The sequence below is a fragment of the Tachyglossus aculeatus genome, chromosome 21, assembly GCF_015852505.1.
Source record: "Tachyglossus aculeatus isolate mTacAcu1 chromosome 21, mTacAcu1.pri, whole genome shotgun sequence".
NCBI lineage: Eukaryota > Metazoa > Chordata > Mammalia > Monotremata > Tachyglossidae > Tachyglossus > Tachyglossus aculeatus.
The window spans coordinates 41563358-41586707 of record NC_052086.1 but is presented as its reverse complement, the minus strand read 5'-3'; the positions used below and the strand labels follow the sequence as shown (position 1 = coordinate 41586707).

Below are 23350 nucleotides of genomic sequence, written 5' to 3'. Positions count from 1 at the left end.
TACTATTATTATTATTTATTAGTAAGCACTCGGGAGAGAACGATAGAACAATAAACCGACACGTTCTCTGCCTGCAACGAGCTGACGGTCTAGAGGCGGGGGAGACGGACATTAAAAGAAATAAATCCAACACCTATTTGGACCTAAGTGCTGCAGAGCTGGGAGGGGGAATATTCTTTTATTTACTCATTTAGTAATAATAATAATAATAATAATAATAATGGCATTTATTAAGTGCTTACTATGTTCCAAGCACTGTACTAAGCGCTGGGAAATTTACAAGGTGATCAGGTTGTCCCACGGGGGGCTCACGGTCTTAATCCCCATTTTACAGAGGAGGTGACTGAGGCCCCGAGAAGTGAAGTGACTTGCCCAAGGTCACACAGGGGACAAGCGGTGGAGCGGGATTCGAACCCCTGACGTCTGACTCGAAAGCCCGGGCTCTTGCCACTGAACCACACTGCTTCGCTATGCTGTACTATACTATAGTGTAATATACTATATACTATCCTGTTACCAAGCGCTTAGTACAGTGCTCTACATTAAGCGCTTATTACGTGGAGAGCTCTCTGTGTGCTCTGCACAGAGTAAGCGCTCAATAAATATGATTTAATGGAGAGCACTGTACTGTACTAAACTAGAAGCGGCGTAGCTCAGTGGAAAGATCCTGGGCTTGGGAGTCGGAGGTCGTGGGTTCAAATCCCAGCTCCTCCACTGATCAGCTGTGTGACTTTGGGCAAGTCACTTGACTTCTCTGGGCCTCAGTGACCTCATCTGGAAAATGGGGATGAAGACTGTGAGCCCCATGTGGGACAACCTGATCACCTTGTATCTACCCCAGCGCTTAGAACGGTGCTCGACACATAGTAAGCGCTTAACAAATAATATTATTATTATTATTATTAAAACTTTGGGAGAGGACAATACAACAAGGGAAGCAGTCTGGCTCAGTGGAAAGAGCCCGGGCTTGGGAGTCAGAGGTCATGGGTTCGAATCCCGGCTCTGCCACACGCCTGCTGTGTGACCTTGGGCAGGTCATTTAACTTCTCTGAGCCTCAGTTACCTCATCTGTAAAACGGGGACTAAAAATGTGAGCCCCCCGTGGGACAACCTGATCACCTTGTATCCCCCCCAGCGCTTAGAACAGTGCTGGGCACATAGTCAGCGCTTAACAAATGCCATTATTATTATTATAATACATCCCCTGCCCACAAGGAGCTTTCAGTCTAGACGGGGAGACCGACATTCACAAGAATAAACAAATGGCAGGTTCATTGATTCAGCTGCATTTATTAAGTGCTTACTGTGTGCAGAGCACTGTACTAAGCGCTTGGAAAGTACAATTTGGCCACAGATAGACAGTCCCTGCCCAACCACCCCATCCCCTTTTCCTCTGCTCCTCCTCCTCTTCCCCTCGCCCCCATTCCGTCCCTCTGCCCTTCTCCCTCCTCCTCCCCGCAGCACTTGTGTATATTTGTACATATTTATGACTCTATTTATTTTATTAATGATGTGTATATAGCTATATTTCTATTCATCTATTTTGATGATATTTACACTTGTCTACTTGTTTTGTTTTGTTGCCTGTCCCATCTAGACCATGAGCTCGTTGTCGGGTAGGGACCGTCTCTGGATGTTGCCAAATTGTACTTCCCAAGCACTCAGTCCACAGTAAGCGCTCAATAAATCCGATTTTATGAATGAATGAACGGGCTCACGGTCTAGAATTTAAGGACATCGGGGTGTGGGGCAGGGAGAGGGGATCGGGATGACTCAATCAATCGTATTTATTGAGCGCTTACTGTGTGCAGAGCACTGTACTAAGCGCTTGGGAAGGACAAGATGGCAATATATAGAGACGGTCCCTACTCGATGAAGAGAGCGGAGTTTGGGGGTTCAGTGAGGTAAGAGGGTCTGGGGGGGGTCACCTTTGGTTTTTCCGGCTCCCGGGAGTAAGCGGTGTACAGCTCTTTGAAGACGCCCTTCTTTTTCGCCTGCTGGGTCTCGTCCTTGTAAATGTGGTCAATTTCGGCCTGGCGGCATCCAAACACCAAAACCATGGGGCCTGCGGAGATTCCTGGCCGAAACAATCAGAAGAATTAATAATGGTAATAACAATAATGATGGTATTGGTTAAAACCTATGTCAAGCGCTCTCCTAGGTAGCTACAAGCTCCATCAGGTTGGACCCAGTCTCTAGAAGCAGGGTGTCATCATCATCATCACCAATCGTATTTATTGAGCGCTTACTGTGTGCAGAGCACTGTACTAAGCGCTTGGGAAGTACAAATTGGCAACATATAGAGACAGTCCCCTACCCAACAGTGGGCTCACAGTCTAAAAGGGGGAGACAGAGAACAAAACCAAACATAGTAACAAAATAAAATAAATAGGATAGATATGTACAAGTAAAATAAATAAATAAATAAATAGAGTAATAAATATGTACAACCATAATAAATATGTACAACCATAATAAATAATAATAATGTCTTAATAATAATAATAATAATGGTGATGGCATTTATTCAGCGCTTACTATGTGCAAAGCACTGTTCTAAGCGCTGGAGAGGTTACAAGGTGATCAGGTTGTCCCACAGGGAGCTCACAGCCTTCACCCCCATTTTACAGATGAGGAGGCCCAGAGAAGTGAAGTGGCTTGCCCAAAGTCACACAGCTGACAACTGGCGGAGCTGGGATTTGAACCCATGACCTCTGCCTTCAAAGCCCGGGCTCTTTCCACTGAGCCGGATAGAACATGCGCTTAGTACAGCGCTCTGCAATCAATCAATCAATCAATCGTTTTTATTGAGCGCTTACTGTGTGCAGAGCACTGGACTAAGCGCTTGCGAAGTACAATGCACACCGTTAAGCGCTCAATAAATACGATTGAATGAACACGGGCCAGGGAATCAGGAGGGCCTGGGTTCTAATCCCGGCCCCACCTCGTGTCCGCTGGGTGACCCTGGGCAAGTCACTTCACGTCGCTGGGCCTCAGCTGTAAAATGGGGATAAAGACTGTGATTCCTACGTGGGACAACCTGATTATCCTGTAACTCCCCCAGCGCTTAGAACAGTGCTCGGCACGTAGTAAGCGCCTGACAAATACCATTATTATTATTAAGTGCTCAGAAGACAACGCCGATTGATTGATTGATTGACTGAGGCGAGAGGCCCAGGGCAATGACTCTCGAAGGCCTTTTAGACTGTGAGCCCACTGTTGGGTCGGGACTGTCTCTATATGTTGCCAATTTGTACTTCCCAAGCGCTTAGTACAGTGCTCTGCACATAGTAAGCGCTCAATAAATACGATTGATGATGATGATGATGAAGGCCCACCTCCTCCAAGAGGCCTTCCCAGGCCGAGCCCCGCTTTTCCCCGTCTCCCGCTCCCTTCCTTCATCGCTTAGTACAGTGCTAAGCGCCTAGTACAGTGCTCTGCACGCCGTAAGCGCTCAATAAATACGATTGATTATCCCCCATCCCAGCTCCACGCCACTTCCGTCCCTACCTGCCGTTTTATTTCTTTATATTGCCGTCCCGCGCCCCCGAGACGGTGAGTTCATCGTGGGCCGGGATTGTCGCTGCTTCCTGTTGCACTGTCCTTTCCCAAGCGCCTAGTCCAGTGCTCTGCACCCGGGAAGCGCTCAATAAATAACACCTGGACCAATGACTGACCTTTGTGCTGGATGTCGAACTGCCGCTGCTGCCAAAAGCTGCGGAAAGGGGCGATCCCCGTGCCCGGGCCTACCAAGATGCAGGGGACCTGGGGGTCTTGAGGCAGGTGGAAGTTGGGTGCCCTGAGCAGGAGGAGGAAAGCCGGGTGAGCGGGGCCCCTGCGAGGGCTTCTGGGAGTTGCGACTCGGGGCCCACCGCCTCCAGAAAGCCCTCCCGGATTGAGCCCACCCCCCAGATAATAATAATAATAACGATGATGGCATTTATTAAGCCCTTACAATGTGCAAAGCACTGTTCTCAGCGCTGGGGAGGTCACCAGGTGATCAGGTTGTCCCAAACCAGAGAAGCAGCGTGGCTCAGTGGCAAGAGCCCAGGCTTCGGAGTCAGAGGGCGTGGGTTCAAATCCCGGCTCCACCACCTGCCAGCTGGGTGACTCTGGGCAAGTCGCTTCACTTCTCGGGGCCTCGGTGACCTCAGCTGGAAAATGGGGGTGAAGACTGCGAGCCCCCAGTGGGACAACCTGGTCACCTTATCCCAGCTCTTAGGACAGTGCACGTAGTAAGCGCTTAATAAATGCCACCAAAACACCCCCCCGTTTTACAGATGAGGTAAATGAGGCACAGAGAAGTTGAGCGACTTGCCCAAAGTCACACAGCTGACAAGCGGCGGAGCCGGGATTTGAACCCATGACCTCTGACTCCAAAGCCCGGGCTCTCGCCACCGAGCCACACTGCTTTTGGGGCCCCCGTGTCCCTCCCCATTTAGACTGTAAGTTTACTGTGGGTGGGGAATGTGTCTGTTTATTGTTCTCGTGGACTCTCCCAAGTGTTCAGCGCAATGCTCCGCACACAGTAAGCGCTCATGAATACGATCCAGTGAATGAGTGAATGAATGAAGGGATGAATCCCCCAGTGTCCCAGTTTTTTTTCCCCGCTTGAGCGGAAATTGATAACGCTTGAAGTTGGGGTCCATTTTCCCACTTATTAGGTCAGGAAGCACCTAGAGGGTAGCCAGGCCTCTGCTGTCCCCTGAACCCCAAGCCTCTAGACTGTATTGATTCATTTATTTATTTTACTTGTACATATCTGTTCTATTTATTTTATTTTGTTAATATGTTTGATTTTGTTCTCTGTCTCTCCCTTCTAGACTGTGAGCCCACTGTTGGGTAGGGACCGTCTCTAGATGTTGTCAACTTGTACTTCCCAAGCGCTTAGTACAGTGCTCTGCACACAGTAAGTGCTCAATAAATATGATTGATTGATTGATTGATTGATTGATTGTGGGAGGGGATTCTGTCTCTTTATTGTTCTACTGGACTCTCCCAAGCGCTTAGTCCAGTGCTCTGCACACAGTAGACTAAAACTCCATGTGGGCAGGGAATGTGTCTACCAACTCTGCTCTATTGGACTCTTTCAAGTGCTTAGTACAGTGCTTTGCACACAGTAGACTATAAATTCCATGTGGGCAGGGAATGTGTCTACCATCTCTGTTCTATTGGACTCTTCCAAGCGCTTAGTCCAGTGCTCTGCACATGGTAGTTGGTAAGCTCCTTGTGGGAAGGGAACGTGTCTACCAAGTCTGCTCTATTGGACTCTCCCAAGCGTTTAGTCCAGTGCTCTGCAGACAGTAGACTATAAACTCTATGTGGGCAGGGGATGTGTCTACCATCTCTGTTCCATTGGACTATCTCAAGCGTTTAGTCCAGTGCTCTGCACACAGTAGACTAAAACTCCATGTGGGCAGGGAATGTGTCCACCAACTCTGCTCTATTGGACTCTTCCACATGCTTAGTCCAGTGCTCTGCACACAGTAGACTATATACTCCATGTGGGCAGGGAACATGTCTACCACCTCTGTTCGATTGGACTCTCCCAAGCGCTTAGTCCAGTGCTCTGCACATAGTAGACTATAAACTCCCTGTGGGCAGGGAACGTGTCTACCACCTCTGTTCTATTGGACTCTCCCAAGAGCTTAGTACTGTGCTCTGCACACAGTAGACTAAAACTCCATGTGGGAAGGGAACGTGTCTACCAAGTCTGCTCTATTGGACTCTCTCAAGCGTTTAGTCCAGTGCTCTGCACACAGTAGACTAAAACTCCATGTGGGCAGGGAATGTGTCTACCAACTCTGCTCTATTGGACTCTCCCAGGTGCTTAGTCCAGTGCTCTGCACACAGTAGACTATAAACTCCCTGTGGGCAGGGAACGTGTCTACCACCTCTGTTCTATTGGGCTCTCCCAAGCGCTTAGTCCAGTGCTCTGCACACAGTAGACTAAAACTCCATGTGGGCAGGGAACGTGTCTACCACCTCTGTTCGATTGGACTCTCCCAAGGGCTTAGTCCAGTGCTCTGCACACAGTAGACTAAAACTCCATGTGGGCAGGGAATGTGTCCACCACCTTTGTCGTATTAGACTCTCCCAAGCACTTAGTAGAGTGCTCTGCACACAGTAGGCTGTAAGGTCTTTGTGGGCAGGGAATGTGTCTACCACCTCTGTTCGATTGGACTCTCCTAAGCGCTTAGTCCAGTGCTCTGCACACAGTAGACTATACACTCCATGTGGGCAGGGTGTGTGTCTACCATCTCTGCTCTATTGGACTCTCCCAGGCGCTTAGTCCAGTGCTCTGCACACAGTAGACTATAAACTCCATGTGGGCAGGGAACGTGTCTTCCACCTCTGTTCGACTGGACTCTCCCAAGTGCTTAGTCCAGTGCTCTGCACACAGTAGACTATAAACTCCATGTGGGCAGGGAACATGTCTACCACCTCTGTTTGATTGGACTCTCCTAAGCACTAAGTCCAGTGCTCTGCACACGGTAGACTATAAACTCCCTGTGGGCAGGGAATGTGTCTACCACCTCTGTTCTCTTGGACTCTCCCGAGCACTTAGTAGCATGCTCTGCACACAGTAGGCTGTAAGGTCTTTGTGGGCAGGGAATGTGTCTACCACCTCTGTTCGATTGGACTTTCCCAAGTGCTTAGTACAGTGCTCCGCACACAGTAGACTATAAACTCCATGTGAGCAGGGAATGTGTCTACCACCTCTGTCCTACTGGACTCTCTCAAGCATTTAGTCCAGTGCTCTGCGCACAGTAGACTAAAACTCCAAGTGGGCAGGGAATGTGTCTACCAATTCTGCTCTATTAGACTCTTCCAAGTGTTTAGTCCAGTGCTTTGCACACAGTAGACTATAAGCTCCATGTGGGCAGGGAATGTGTCTACCACCTCTGTTTGATTGGACTCTCCCAAGCGCTTAGTCCCATAGACTATAAACTCCATATGGGCAGGGACCATGTCTACCACCTCTGTTCGATTGGGCTAACCCAAGCGCTTAGTCCAGTGCTCTGCGCACAGTAGACTATAAACTCCCTGTGGGCAGGGAACGTGTCTACCACCTCTGTTCTATTGAACTCTCCCAAGTGCTTAGTACAGTGCTCTGCACGCAGTAGACTATAAACTCCATGAGGGAAGGGAACGTGTCTACCAAGTCTGCTCTATTGGACTCTCTCAAGCATTTAGTCCAGTGCTCTGCCCACAGTAGACTATAAACTCCATGTGGGCAGGGGATGTGTCTACCATCTCTGCTCTATTGGACTCTTCCAAGTGCTTAGTCCAGTGCTCTGCACACAGTAGACTAAAACTCCATATGGGCAGGGAATGCGTCCACCACCTTTGTCGTATTAGACTCTCCCAAGCGCTTAGTAGAGTGCTCTGCACACAGTAGGCTGTAAGGTCTTTGTGGGCAGGGAATGTGTCTACCACCTCTGTTCGATTGGACTCTCCCAAGCGCTTAGTACAGTGCTCTGCACACAGTAGACTATAGACTCCATGTGGGCAGGGAACGTGTCTACCAACTCTGCTCTATTGTACTCTCCCAAGCGCTTAGTACAGTGCTCTGCACACAGTAGACTATAAACTCCATGTGGGCAGGGAACGTGTCTACCACCTCTGTTTGATTGGACTCTCCCAAGCACTTAGTCCAGTGCTCTGCACACAGTAGACTATAAACTCCATGTGGGCAGGGAACGTGTCTACCACCTCTGTTTGATTGGACTCTCCCAAGCGCTTAGTCCAGTGCTCTGCACACAGTAGACTATAAACTCCATGTGGGCAGGGAACGTGTCTACCAAGTCTGTTCTACTGGACTCTCCCAAGCACTTAGTACAGTGCTCTTCACACAGTAGGCTGTAAGGTCTTTGTGGGCAGGGAACGTGTCTTCCACCTCTGTTCTACTGGACTCTCCCAAGCGCTTAGTACGGTGCTCTGCCCACATTAGACTATAAACTCCATGTGGGCAGGGAATGTGTCTACCAACTTCATTCGACTGCAAGTACAATGCTCTGCACACAATAGACTGTAAACTCCCTATGGGCAGGGAATGTGCCAACTTGGTTCTGCTGGACTCCCCCAAACTCTTCGTACAGCGCTCTGCAATCAATCAAGCAATCAATCGCATTTATTGAGCGCTTACTGTGTGCAGAGCACTGTACTAAGCGCAGCACACAGCAGAGCATTAGCTCCTGGTGGGCAGGGAATGTGTCTACCGACTCGGATCTACTGGACGCTCCCAAGCGCTCGGTTGAGCGTTCCGGACGCGGCAGGCGCTCAATAAATACCTTGGTTGATGGACTGAGCGACCGCTTGCCACTTACCCCCGGACGAAACAGGGCACGGCTTCGTTGGGCGGGATGTGGTTGAGCCAAGAGGAGCAGACGCCGTGATGGATCGGCCCATTCCCATCTGCCAAAGAAAATCAATCAATCAATCAATCAATCGTATTTATTGAGCGCTTACTATGTGCACAGCACTGGACTAAGCGCTTGGGAAGTACAAATTGGCAACATAGAGAGACAGTCCCTACCCAACAGTGGGCTCACAGTCTAAAAGGGGGAGACAGAGAACAGAACCAAACATACCAACAGAATAAAATAAATAGGATAGAAATGTACAAGTAAAATAAATAAATAAATAAATAAATAGAGTAATAAATATGTACAACCATATATACATATATACAGGACGGTGGGCCAGTGGGCCGGCACTGGCCTCGCTATCTACTGGCCGCTTGTTTTTTTATTTTTCGCCTTTACGGTATTTGTTAAGCGCTTAATAATAACAGTAACAATGATAATAATATCATATTATTGCATAATATTATATTATCATAGGATTTGTTAGGCCCTTACTATGTGTCAGGCACTGTAATAACACTGATAATGATGGTATTCGTTAAGCGCTTACTAGGTGCCAGGCACTGTCCTAAGCGCCGGGGTAGATACAAGCTAATCAGGTTGTCATCATCATCGTCAATCGTATTTATTGAGCGCTTACTATGTGCAGAGCACTGGACTAAGCGCTTGGGAAGTACAAATTGGCAACATATAGAGACAGTCCCTACCCAACAGTGGGCTCACAGTCTAAAAGGGGGAGACAGAGAACAAAACCAAACATACTAACAAAATAAAATAAATAGAATAGATATGTACAAATAAAATAAATAAATAAATAGAGTAATAAATAAATAAATAGAGTTGTCCCACATAGGGCTTACAGTATGTTTGATTTTTTTCTCCATCTCCCCCTTTTAGACTGTGAGCCCACTGTTGGGTAGGGACTGTCTCTATATTTTGCCAACTTGTACTTCCCAAGCGCTTAGTCCAGTGCTCTGCACGCAGTAAGCGCTCAATAAATACGATTGATTGATTGATTGATTGGAGTTAATAATAATAATAATAATGACGGCATTTGTTAAGCGATTACTATGTGCCAAGCGCTGTTCTAAGCGCTGGGGGGATACAAGGTAATCAGGTTGTCCCACATGGGGCTCACAGTCTTAATCCCCATTTTCCAGATGAGGGAACTGAGGCACAGAGAAGTTAAGTGACTCGCCCAAAGTCACACAACTGACAGTTGGCGGAGCCGGGATTAGAACCCATGACCTCTGACCCCCAAGCCCGGGCTCTGTCCTCTGAGCCACGCTGCTTCTCTGCGTGGCTGAGTTGACCGGAGCGCTCCGGGTCAGAGTTCACCAGAACGGTCCTACTCAAAGCCAACCAGTAGCGGTTCATTCATTCAATCGTATTTATTGAGCGCTTACTGTGTGCAGAGCACTGTACTAAGCGCTTGGGAAGTCCAAGTTGGCAACATATAGAGACGGTCCCTACCCAACAACGGGCTCACAGTCTAGAAGGGGGAGACAGACAACAAAATAAAACACGTGGACAGGTGTCAGGTCATCAGAATAAATAGAGATAAAGCTAGATTCATTCATTCATTCATTCATTCAATCGTATTTATTGAGCGCTTACTGTGTGCAGAGCACTGTACCAAGCGCTTGGGAAGTACAAATTGGCAACACATAGAGACGGTCCCTACCAAACACTTGGCTCACAGTCTAGAAGGGGGAGACAGACAACAAGACAAAACATATCAACAAAATAAAATAAATAGAATAAATATGTACAAATAAAATAAATAGAGTAATAAATCTGTACAAACATATATACACATATACAGGTGGTGTGGGGAGGGGAAGGAGGTAAGGTTGGGGTGATGGGGAGGAGGAGGAGGGGGCTCACAGTGGGCTCACAGTCTAGAAGGGGGAGACAGACAACAAAATAAAACACGTGGACAGGTGTCAAGTCATCAGAATAAATAGAGATAAAGCTAGATTCATTCATTCATTCATTCAATCGTATTTATTGAGCGCTTACTGTGTGCAGAGCACTGTACCAAGCGCTTGGGAAGTACAAATTGGCAACACATAGAGACGGTCCCTACCAAACACTTGGCTCACAGTCTAGAAGGGGGAGACAGACAACAAGACAAAACATATCAACAAAATAAAATAAATAGAATAAATATGTACAAATAAAATAAATAGAGTAATAAATCTGTACAAACATATATACATATATACAGGTGGTGTGGGGAGGGGAAGGAGGTAAGGTTGGGGTGATGGGGAGGAGGAGGAGGGGGCTCACAGTGGGCTCACAGTCTAGAAGGGGGAGACAGACAACAAAATAAAACATGTGGACAGGTGTCAAGTCATCAGAATAAATAGAGATAAAGCTAGATCAATCAATCGTATTTATTGAGCGCTTACTGTGTGCAGAGCACTGGACTAAGCGCTTGTACTAAGATGCACATCCTTCACAAAATAAATAGAATAATAAATAAGGACAAGTAAGATAAATAGAGTAATAAATCTGTCCAAACTTCTATACAGGTGCTGTGGGGAGGGGAAGGAGGTAGGGTGGGGGGGATAATAATAATAATAATAATGATGGCCTTCGTTAAGCACTTACTATGTGCAAAGCACTGTTCTAAGCGCTGGGGGGTTACAAGGTGATCAGGTTGTCCCATGCGGGGCTCACAGTCTTAATCCCTCCAGGAGGCCTTCCCAGACTGAGCCCCTTCCTTCCTCTCCCCCTCGTCCCCCCCTCCATCCCCCCCATCTTACCTCCTTCCCTACCCCACAACACCTGTATATATGGATATATGTTTGTACATATTTATTACTCTATTTATTTATTTATTTATTTATTTATTTAACTTGTACATATCTATTCTATTTATTTTATTTTGTTAGTATGTTTGGTTTTGTTCTCTGTCTCCCCTTTTAGACTGTGAGCCCACTGTTGGGTAGGGACCGTCTCTATATATTGCCAATTTGTACTTCCCAAGCGCTTAGTACAGTGCTCTGCACATAGTAAGCGCTCAATAAATACGATTGATGATGATGATGACGATGAATCCCCATTTTACAGATGAGGTAACTGAGACTCAGAGAAGTGAAGTGACTTGCCGACGGGGAGGAGGAGAGGAAAAAGGGGGCTCAGTCTGGGAAGGCCTCTTGGAGGGGGCGAGCTCTCATTCATTCAGTCAGTCAGTCGTATTTCTTGAGCGCTTACTGTGTGCAGAGCACTGTACTAAGCGCTGGGGAAGTCCAAGTCGGCGACATATAGAGACATATAGACGTATAGAGACATATAGATGTATAGAGACATATAGAGACGGTATATAGACATGTAGAGACGGTCCCTACCCAACACACAGTAAGTGCTCAATAAATACTGAATACTAAATACTGAAAAATGCTCAATTTGTACTTCCCAAGCGCTTAGTACGGTGCTCTGCACATAGTAAGCGCTCAATAAATACGACTGATGATGAATAAATACGATGGATTGATTGATTGGGCTCACTCAGTGTGGAATGGCTCAGGGCCGCGGAGCTGACGGCGTACTGAGCGCCCTTACCTTGAGTGCGGTAGGAAAGGACGGCCACGGTGAGGTGGACCTCGTCGGGATACATGTCCGGCGAGGAGCTGATGGAATAATAGCGAGGCTGCAGCAGGGACAGCTGGGTCAGCAGCAGGGAGGAGGGCACCTCGATGGAGGGGAACTCGTTGAGCACTTCCACGATGTTCGGGTTCGTGCCCCACTTCCACTCTTCGTATTCGCGGAGACCCTGCGCCGCGAGAGGAGGGGACCCAACCGGAGAACCAAGGGAATCAATCAATCAATCAATCCATCAATCAATCGTATTTATGGAGCGCTTACTGTGTGCAGAGCACTGGACTAAGCACTTGGGAAGTCCAAGTTGGCAACCTATAGAGACGGTCCCTACCCAACAGTGGGCTCACAGTCTAAAAGGGGGGAGACAGAGAACCAAACCAAACATACCAACCAAATAAAATAAATAATAATAATGATGGTATTTGTTAAGCGCTTACTATGTGCAAAGCACTGTTCTAAGCGCTGGGGGGATACAAGGTGATCAGGTTGTCCCACGGGGGGCTCACAGTCTTAATCCCCATTTTACAGATGAGGGAACTGAGGCTCAGAGAAGTTAAGTGACTTGCCCAGGGTCACACAGCAGACACGTGGGGGAGCCGGGATTCGAACCCATGACCTCTGACTCCAAAGCCCGGGCTCTTTCCACTGAGCCACGCTGCTTCTCTGAGCCATGCTGCTTCTCTAACCTACCCAACAGTGGTCTCACAGTCTAAAAGGGGGAGACAGAGAACAAAACCAAACATACCAACCAAATAAAATAAATAATAATAATAATAATGATGGCATTTGTTAAGCGCTTACTATGTGCAAAGCACTGTTCTAAGCGCTGGGGGGATACAAGGTGATCAGGTTGTACCACAGGGAGCTCACAATCTTCATCCCCATTTCACAGAGGAGGTAACTGTGGCACAGAGAAGTTCAGTGGCTTGCCCAAGGTCACACAGCTGACAAGTGGCTGAGGCAGGATTTGAACCTGTGGCCTGTGATTCCCAAGCCCACGCTCTTTCCACTGAGCCACGCTGCTTCCCCTAATATGTACAAGTAAAATAAATAAATAGAGTAATCAATATGTACAGACATCTATACAGGTGCTGTAGGGAAGGGAAGGAGGTAAGGCGGGGGGATGGAGAGGGGGATGAGGGGGAGAGGAAGGAAGGGGTTCAGTCTGGGAAGGCCTCCTGGAGGAGGTGAGCTCTCAGTAGGATCAGGCTTTAGCCCTCAGCCCCTCTTGGGATGATTCATTCAATTCATCCAGTCGTATTTATTGAGCGCTCACTGTGTGCCGAGCACTGCACTAAGCGCTCGGAAAAGACGCCTCGGCAACAAATAGAGACGACCCCTATGCAAGCAGCATGGGCTAGTTAGCTGGAGCCCAGGCCTGGGGAGTCAGATTAATATTAATAATGATGCCGTTTATCTATGTATGTATTTATTTATTTATAGTAACGTCTGCCTCCCCCTCTAATAATCATAATGGCATTTGTTAAGTGCTTACTATGTGCAAAGCACTGTTCTAAGCGCTGGGGAGATTACAAGGTGATCAGGTTGTCCCACGGGGGGCTCACAGTCTTAATCCCCATTTTCCAGATGAGGGAACTGAGGCCCAGGGAAGTGAAGTATTTATATTCATTCAAACATATTTATTACTCTATTTATTTATTTTACCTGTACATATCTATCCTATTTATTTTATTTTGTTGGTATGTTTGGTTTTGTTTTCTGTCTCCCCCTTTTAGACTGTGAGCCCACTGTTGGGTAGGGACTGTCTCTATGTGTTGCCAATTTGTACTTCCCAAGCGCTTAGTACAGTGCTCTGCACATAGTAAGCGCTCAATAAATACGATTGATGAGGATGATGAAGTGACTTGCCCCAAGTCACCCAGCTGACAATTGGCAGAGGCAGGATTCGAACCCCTGACCTCTGACTCCAAAGCCCGGGCTCTTTCCACTGAGCCACGCTGCTTCTCTAGACTGTCAGCTTGGTGTGGGCAGGGAATGTGTCTATTTATTACTGTATTGTCCTCCCCCGAGCGCTTAGTATAGCCCTCTGTGGGCAGGGATTGCCTCTCTTTAATGCTGAATTGTACTTTCCGAGCGTTTAGTACAGTGCCTTGCAGACAGTAAGCGCTCAGAAAATACAACTGACTGACTGAATGAATGAATGCTTTGCACACAGTAAGCTCTCAATAAATGGGATTAAACGAGTGAATAATGATAATAATAATGGCATTTATTAAGCGTTTACTGTGTGCAAAGCACTGTTCTAAGCGCTGGCACTAAGTGAATGAACTTTGGTCCTCCAGCTTGTCCACTGGGTAACCATCTCGTCTCTCTCTCTGCCGACAGCGCAGTGCTCTGAACACAGTAAGTGCTCAATACACACGATTGATTGATTGATTGATTGATTGATGGACCCACGGGCTGTGGGAGTGGGATGAGACTCAAAGGGCTACCCAGACAAGTCCATCTTTAACCAAACTGCGACCCCACCAACTTCACTTCACTGTGCCTCAGTTTCCTCCTCTGTAAATGGGGATTCCATACTGACTCTCCTTCCCCCATAGACCATGAACCCCATGAGGGGCAGGGATGCTGTCTTATTTGATTATTTTATATCTCCCACAGCTAATAATAATAGTACTTGTTAATAATAACTAATAATAATTATGGCATTTGTTAAGCACTTACTGTGTGCAAAGCACTGTTGTAAGCGCTGGGGGGGGGGGGATACAAGGTGATCAGGTTGTCCCACGTGGGGCTCACCGTCTTAATCCCCATTTTTCAGATGAGGTACCTGAGGCTCAGAGAAGTTAAGTGACTTGCACAAGGTCACACAACAGACACGTGGTGGAGCCGGAATTCGAACCCATGACCTCTGACTCCAAAGCCCTGGCTCTTTCCACTGAGCCACGCTGCTTCTCTGTTAAGCGCTTACTATGTGCCAAGCACTGTTCTAAGTGCTGGGGAGGGGAGATACAGGGTGATCAGGTTGTCCCACGCGGTGCTCACAGTCTTAATCCCCATTTTACAGAGGAGGGAACTGAGGCACAGAGAAGCGAAGTGACTTGCCTAAAGTCACACAGCTGACAAGTGGCGGAGCTGGGATTAGAACCCATGACCCCTGACTCTTAAACCTGCGCTCTTTCCATTGAGCCATGCTGCTTCTCTACTAATAATAGTAATAATGGTACTTATTAAGCACTTACTATGTGCCAAGCGCTGTTCTAAGCACTGGGGTAGATCCAAGCTAATCAGGTTAGAAGCAGCGTGGCTCAGTGGAAAGAGCCCGGACTTGGGATTCAGAGGTTATAGGTTCTAATCCCGGCTCCGCCGCTATCATTCATTCATTCAATCGTATTTATTGAGCGCTTACTGTGTGCGGAGCACTGTACTAAGCGCTTGGGAAGCACAAATTGGCAACATATAGAGACGGTCCCTACCCAACAACAGCCTTGTGACTGTGGGCAAGTCACTTCACTTCTCTGTGCCTCAGTTATCTCATCTGTAAAATGGGGATGAAGACTGTGAACCCCACGTGGGACAACCAAATTACCTTGTATCTACCCCAGTGCTTAGGACGGAGCTTGGCACATAGTAAGCGCTTAACTACCAAGCCCACTCTTTTAGACTGTGAGCCCACTGTTGGGTAGGGACTGTCTCTATATGTTGTCAACTTGTACTTCCCAAGCGCTTAGTCCAGTGCTCTGCACACAGTAAGCGCTCAATAAATATAATTGATTGATTGATCATTGTTATCATATAGACTGTGAGCCCGTTGTGGGCAGGGATTGTCTCTATGTGTTGCTGAACTGTACTTCCCAAGTGCTTAGTACAGTGCTCTGCACACAGTAAGCGCTCAATAAATACGATTGATGGATTGATCATTATTATCTTATAGACTGTGAGCCCATTGAGGGCAGGGATTGTCTCTATGTGTTGCTGAACTGTACTTCCCAAGTGCTTAGTACAGTGCTCTGCACACAGTAAGCGCTCAATAAAAGCAGCGTGGCTCAGGGGAAAGAGCCCAGGCTCGGGAGCCAGAGGTCATGGGTTCTAATGCCGGCCCCGCCACTTGTCAGCTGTGTGACTTTGGGCAAGTCACTTCGCTTCTCTGGGCCTCAGTGCCCTCATCTGGAAAATGGGGATGAAGACTGTGAGCCCCACGTGGGACAACCTGATCACCTTGTATCCCCTCCAGCGCTTAGGACAGTGCTTGGCACATAGTAAGCGCTCAACAAATGCCATCGTTATTATCATTATGATTTATAAATACGACTGAGTGAATGACAGCCCGAGCCTGTCCGCCGCGGGGCTCACACTCTTCACCCCCATTTTACAGGCGAGGTCGCCGAGGCCCAGCGAAGTGACTCGCCCAAGCAGACGAGCGGCAGGGCCGGGATTAGAACCCAGGTCCTGTTGACTCCAGGGCCTGTTTTTTACCCACGGAGCCGCGTGGCTTCTCGGCGCAGTGCTTGGCGCATGGAGAGCGCTCGCTCCTCGTCATCGATGGCTACTCCGGGGAGGGAAGGGCGCGGGCTGACCTTGCTGAGGACAAGAAGACGTTGTTTTTCTTCATTTTTGGAAGCCAGCGAGGCAAAGAGCTGCAGCTGGAGAGGCGTCGGAGGCGTGGTGATGTCCAGGTAATACTTGAAGGCCTGGAAGATAGTGCAGGGCGGGATGCGGTTCTCGTCTTCCCAGTTACGGATGACACCTGCCCGGAGACGGGAAAAGTTAATAAATAATAATAAATAATAATAATGATGGCATTTGTTAAGTGCTTACTATGTGTAAAGCGCCGGGGCTGGGGGGAGAACCTGCCCTGGGTGGAGAAATTCCGGCCTCAGAAGTTGGACGATCTCGTTTCCCACCAGGACATAATAATGATAATAATGATGGTATTTGTTAAGCGCTTACTATGTGCAGAGCACTGTTCTAAGCGCTGGGGGGGATACAAGGTGATCAAGTTGTCCCACGTGGGGCTCACAGTCTTAATCCCCGCTTGACAGATGAGGGAACTGAGGCTCGGAGAAGTGAAGTGACTTGCCCAAGGTCACACAGCGGACATGTGGCGGAGCCGGGATTCGAACCCATGACCTCGGACTCCAAAGCCCGGCTCTTTCCAGTGAGCCACCCTGCTAAGTGCCGTTTCGAAATCGCCGCGTGGTATGTTTTGAGCACCCACCGGGTGCGCGGCACTGTGCTAAGCGCTTGGGAAAGTAGATTATGAGAGCGATGGTAGACCCCATTCCTGCCCACGAAGAAGTGATGACCGGTGTCTTTCCGTACGGGCCCAGCCAACTTGTACTTCCCAAGCGCTTAGTACAGTGCTCTGCCCACAGTGAGCACTCAATAAATACGATTGATTGATTTATTACTCTATTTTATTTGTACATGTTTATTCTATTGATTTTATTTTGTTAATATGCTTTGTTTTGTTCTCTGTCTCCCCCTTCTAGACTGTGAGCCCACTGTTGGGTAGGGACCGTCTCTAGATGTTGCCAACTTGTACTTCCCAAGCGCTTAGTACAGTGCTCTGCACACAGTAAGCACTCAATAAATACGATTGATTGATTGATTGATTGATTGATTGATTGAATGAATACACAGTAATCAAGGTTGTCCCACATGGGGCTCCTGGTCTTCATCCCCATTTTCCAGATGAAGGAACTGAGGCTCAGAGAAGTGAAGTGACTTGCCCCAAGTCAGCCAGCTGACAAGTGGCGGAGCCGGGATTAGAACCCATGACCCATGGCTGAGAAGCAGTGTGGCTCAGTGGAAAGAGCCCGGGCTTTGGAGTCAGAGGTCATGGGTTCAAATCCCGGCTCCACCAGTCATCAGCTGGGTGACTTTGGGCAAGTCACTTCACTTCTCCGGGCCTCAGTCACCTCATCTGTAAAATGGGGATCATCATCGTCATCAATTGTATTTATTGAGCGCTTACTGTGTGCAGAGCACTGTAGTAAGCGCTTGGGAAGTACAAATTGGCAACATATAGAGACAGTCCCTGCCCAACAGTGGGCTCACGGTCTAAAAGGGAGAGACAGAGAACAAAACCAAACATACTAACAAAATAAAATAAATAGAATAGATATGTACAAGTAAAATAAATAAATAAATAAATAGAGTAATAAATCTGTACAAACATATATACATATATACAGGTGCTGTGGGGAAGGGAAGGAGGTAAGATGGGGGGGATCGAGGGGGGACGAGGGGGAGAGGAGGGAAGGGGCTCAGTCTGGGAAGGCCTCCTGGAGGAGGTGAGCTCTCAGTAGGGCCTTGAAGGGAGGAAGAGAGTTAAAGATGAAGACTGTGAGCCCTTCGTGGGACAACCTGATCACCTTGTAATCCCCAGCGCTTAGAACAGTGCTTTGCACATAATAAGTGCTTAATAAATGCCATCATGTCCTCCCAGAAGGGCTCCAAGTATGTTTGGTTTTGTTTTCTGTCTCCCCCTTTTAGACTGTGAGCCCACTGTTGGGTAGGGACTGTCTCTATATGTTGCCAATTTGTACTTCCCAAGCGCTTAGTCCAGTGCTCTGCACACAGTAAGCGCTCAATAAATACGATTGATGATGATGATGATCATTATTATTATTATTATTATTATTATTATGAGCTCTGATTCCCAAGCCCGGGCTCTTGCCACGGAGCCACGCTGCTTTTTAGGCCGAAAGCCGGGCTTCTCCCCAGAGTGGGAACTCAGGGACCCCTCCCCTCCACTGGGCCCCAAAGGTCCATCCCTGGGGGGTCTTGGGAAGTGATGGAGGGAGAGGGATGATGGAGCCGGCGTTGCCACGGTTACCCAGAGCCGTGGTCCGCTCCTCCAGAACCTCCACCTTGACCAGCTGGTTGACTGGGGGGGCGTCTTCTAGCCGTTCAAGCAGGGCGTTCACCAAGTCCTCGTGGTTCCCCGGGAAGACCCCCAGGTGGTCGCCCGGCTGGTACTGGAGATCCGGGTGTCCGTTGGTGTGGAGCCTCACGAAGATGGTGGAGCGGCTGAGGACGAGGGGGCGAAGGTCAGCGGGGGACTGGCTCGCCCCTCAATCAGTCAGTCAATCAATCAATCGTATTTATTCATCATCAATCGTATTTATTGAGCGCTTACTGGGTGCAGAGCACTGGACTAAGCGCTTGGGAAGCACAAGCTGGCAACACATAGAGACAGTCCCTACCCAACAGTGGGCTCACAGTCTAAAAGAGGGAGACAGAGAACAAAACTAAACATACTAACAAAATAAAATAAATAGATATGGACAAGTAAAATTAATAAATAGAGTAACAAATATGTACAAACATATATACATATATACAGGTGCTGTGGGGAAGCTAATGCTAGCCCTCTCACTGTTTGCTCATCTATCTCGACGCTTTTAGACTTATTGAGCACTTACTGTGTGCAGAGCACTGTACTAAGCGCTTGGGAATACACGTTGGCAACATAGACAGTCCCTACCCAACAGTGGGCTCACAGTCTAGAAGGGTGGGGGGGCGGCCGGTCGGTCGGTCGTCGTTCGTCCTCTAATAATAATAATAATAATAATGATGGCATTTATTAAGCGCTTACTATGTGCAAAGCACTGTTCTAAGCTCTGGGGAGTTTACAAGGTGATCAGGTTGTCCCACGGGGGGCTCACAGTCTTAATCCCCATTTTCCAGATGAGGGAACTGAGGCCCAGAGAAGTGAAGTGACTTGCCCAAAGTCACACAGCTGACAAGTGGCAGAGCTGGGATTTGAACCGATGACCTCTGACTCCCAAGCCCGGGCTCTTTCCACTGAGCCACGCTGCTTTTCTAGCCTGGGAGCTCGTTGAGGGCAGGGGATGTGTCCGTTTAGTGTTGCACTGTCCTCTCCCAAGCGCTTAGTACAGTGCTCTGCACGCAGGAAGCGCTCAATAAATATGATTGAATGAGTGACCTCATCCAGCGTGGCTCAGTGGAAAGAGCACGGGCTTTGGAGTCAGAGGTTCAAATCCCGCCTCTGCCCTTTGGGCAAGTCACATCTTCTCTGTGCCTCCGTTACCTCATCTGTGAAATGGGGATTAAGACCGTGAGCCCCCTTTGGGACAACCTGATCACCGTGTAACCTCCCCAGCGCTTAGAACATTGCACATAGTAAGCGTTTAATAAATGCCATTATTATTATTATTATCATCCATTGCCGACAGCCCCCTCTGGATGCTCGGCCCAAGCTTCTCACATCACTCCTCTGATGCTAACCTTCTCACAGGACCTCGATCTCGCCGCCGACCTCTCATCATCGATCGTATTTATTGATATCATCATCAATCGTATTTATTGAGCACTTACTGTGGGCAGAGCACTGGACTAAGCGCTTGGGAAGTACAAGCTGGCAACATATAGAGACAGTCCCTACCCAACAGTGGGCTCACAGTCTAAAAGACTCTCGCCCACATCCTGCTTCTGGACTGAACGCCGTACCTCTTCATATTTGACAGACAATGACCCTCCCCTTCTCCTCCAAAACCTTATTGAAGGCCCACCTCCTCCCAGAGGCCTTCCCTAACTGAGCCCTCCTTTCCTCTTCTCCCACTCCCCTCTGCGTCACCCTGACCTGATCCTTTATTTCATTCGTTCGATCGTATTTATTGAGACATTCGTCTAGACTGTGAGCCCGCTGTCGGGTAGGGACCGTCTCTAGATGTTGCCAACTTGGACTTCCTAAGCGCTTAGTCCAGTGCTCTGCACACAGTAAGCACTCAATAAATACGATTGAATGAATGAATGAATTGAGCGCTTACTAGGTACAGAGCACTGTCCTAAGCTCTTGGGGAAGTGCAATTTGGCAACAGAGACAATCCCTACCCAACAATGGGCTCAAAGTCTAGAACGGGGGCACACAGACAACAAATCAAAACAAAACAAGTAGACAGGCATCAATCATGCTCAGAGAAGCAGCACGGCTTAGTGGAAAGAACACGGGCTTGGGAATCAAAGGACATGAGTTCTAATCCTCCTTCCCCTCCCCACAGCACCTGTATATATGTATATATATTTGTGCGTATTTATTACTCTATTTATTTTATTTATACATATTTATTTTATTTTGTTAATATGTTTTGTTTTGTTGTCTGTCTCCCCCTTCTTGACGGTGAGCCCACTGTTGGGTAGGGACTGTCTCTAGATGTTGTCAACTTGTACTTCCCAAGCGCTTAGTACAGTGCTCTCCACACAGTAAGTGCTCAATAAATACGATTGAATGAATGAATGAATGAATATATATATTCATTCAATCGTATTTATTGAGCGCTTACTGTGTGCAGAGTATATATATATGTACATATTTATTACTCAATTTATTTTACTTGTACATATTTATTCTATTTATTTTATTTTGTTAATATGTTTTGTTTTGTTGTCTGTCTCCCCCTTCTAGACGGTGAGCCCATTTTCGGGTAGGGACCGTCTCTATATGTTGTCAACTTGTACTTCCTAAGCGCTTAGTACAGTGCTCTCCACACAGTAAGCGCTCAATAAATATGATTGAATGAATGAATGAATGAATATATATATATATATATATTTGTACATATTTATTACTCAATTTATTTTACTTGTACATATTTATTCTATTTATTTTATTTTGTTAATATGTTTTGTTATGTTGTCTGTCTCCCCCTTCTAGACAGTAAGCCCACTGTTGGGTAGGGACCGTCTCTATATGTTGTCAACTTGTACTTCCCAAGCGCTTAGTACAGTGCTCTGCACACAGTAAGTGCTCAATAAATATGATTGAATGAATGAATGAATATATATATATATTTGTACATATTTATTACTCAATTTATTTTACTTGTACATATTTATTCTATTTATTTTATTTTGTTAATATGTTTGGTTTTGTTCTCTGTCTCCCCCTGCTAGACTGTGAGCCCACTGTTGGGTAGGGACCATCTCTAGATGTTGCCAACTTGGACTTCCCACAGTAAGTGGGAAGCTCTGCACACAGTAAGTTCTCAATAAATACGATTGAATGAATGAATGAATGAATGAATGAATGAATGAATGAATCCCAGCTCCGCCACTGGTCTGCTGTGTGACCTTAGGCAAATTACTTAATTTCTCTGTGCCTCAGTTACCTCATCAGGAAAATGGGGATTAAAGTGTGAGCCCCACATGGGACAACCTGATTACTCTGTATCTATCCCAGTGCTTAGAACAGTGCTTGGCATTAGTAAGTGCTGAACAAATACCATAATGATTATTATGATTATTATGATTATTATTATCCCTCCTCTCAGCCCCACAGCACTTCTTGTACTTCCCAAGTGCTTAGTACAGTGCTCTGCACACAGTAAGTGCTCAGTAAATATGATTGAATGAATGAATGGATGAATGTACATATCTGTCATTTCTTTATTTATATTACTGTCTGTCTCCCCCACTAGACTGTAAGCTTGTTGTGGGCAGGGAATGTGTCCATTTATTGTTGTACTATACTCTCCCAAGTTCTTAGTACAGTGCTCTGCACACAGTAAGCACTCAATAAATTTGACTGACTGACTGACTATTGCTCTATTTATTTGTTTATTACTCTATTTTACTTGTACATATCTATTCTATTTATTTTATTTTGTTAATTTGTTTTGTTTTGTTCTCTGTCTCCCCCTTCTAGACTGTGAGCCCACTGTTGGGTAGGGACCGTCTCTATATGTTGCCAACTTGGACTTCCCAAGCGCTTAGTACAGTGCTCTGCACACAGTAAGTGCTCAATAAATATGATTGATTGATTGATTGACTGTTCTCAGGGCTGGAGCGGGGGCAATGAAGGGACACAGATATGCTCCCTGCCCTCCAGAAGCTTCCCATCTACACGCTGCCTGGACTGATATGCTAGTGGTGTTCCTGGGGATGGGGAGGGCTATTTTTTCCAAAATCCAATGGAGAGGATTTCTGGGACCCCCAGGAGGCCAGTACCTCCGCTTCATTGCCCCCCTAGACTGTGAGCCCATTGTCAGGTAGGGACCGTCTCTATATGTTGCCGACTTGTACTTCCCAAGCGCTTAGTCCAGTGCTCTGCACACCGTAAGCGCTCAATAAATACGATTGAATGAATGAATGAAGGGTGGAGAGGGGCTACCATGGATTTTTCTCATTCAACCATTCAGCCAATCATATTTATTGAGCACTTACAATCAATCAATCAATCAATCGTATTTATTGAGCGCTTACTGTGTGCAGAGCACTGGACTAAGCGCTTGGGAAGTACAAGTTGGCAACATATAGAGACAGTCCCGACCCAACAGTGGGCTCACAGTCTAAAAACAGTGGGCTCACAGTCTAAAAACAAGAAGCAGCGTGGCTCAGTGGAAAGAGCCCGGGCTTTGGAGTCAGAGGTCGTGGGTTCGAAT

The 23350-nt window shown here is 47.2% G+C and overlaps 1 protein-coding gene across 1 annotated transcript in view; it reads right to left on the bottom strand.

Annotated features, from left to right (window-relative positions):
- The window catches only part of NOS1 (nitric oxide synthase 1), a 178925-nt gene that overhangs the window by 15772 nt on the left and 139803 nt on the right, over positions 1-23350 (bottom strand). The window contains 6 exon segments of the mRNA XM_038763769.1: positions 1929-2077; positions 3678-3799; positions 8331-8418; positions 11940-12150; positions 16520-16689; positions 18784-18977. Coding sequence (XP_038619697.1) covers positions 1929-2077; positions 3678-3799; positions 8331-8418; positions 11940-12150; positions 16520-16689; positions 18784-18977 — 934 coding nt within the window.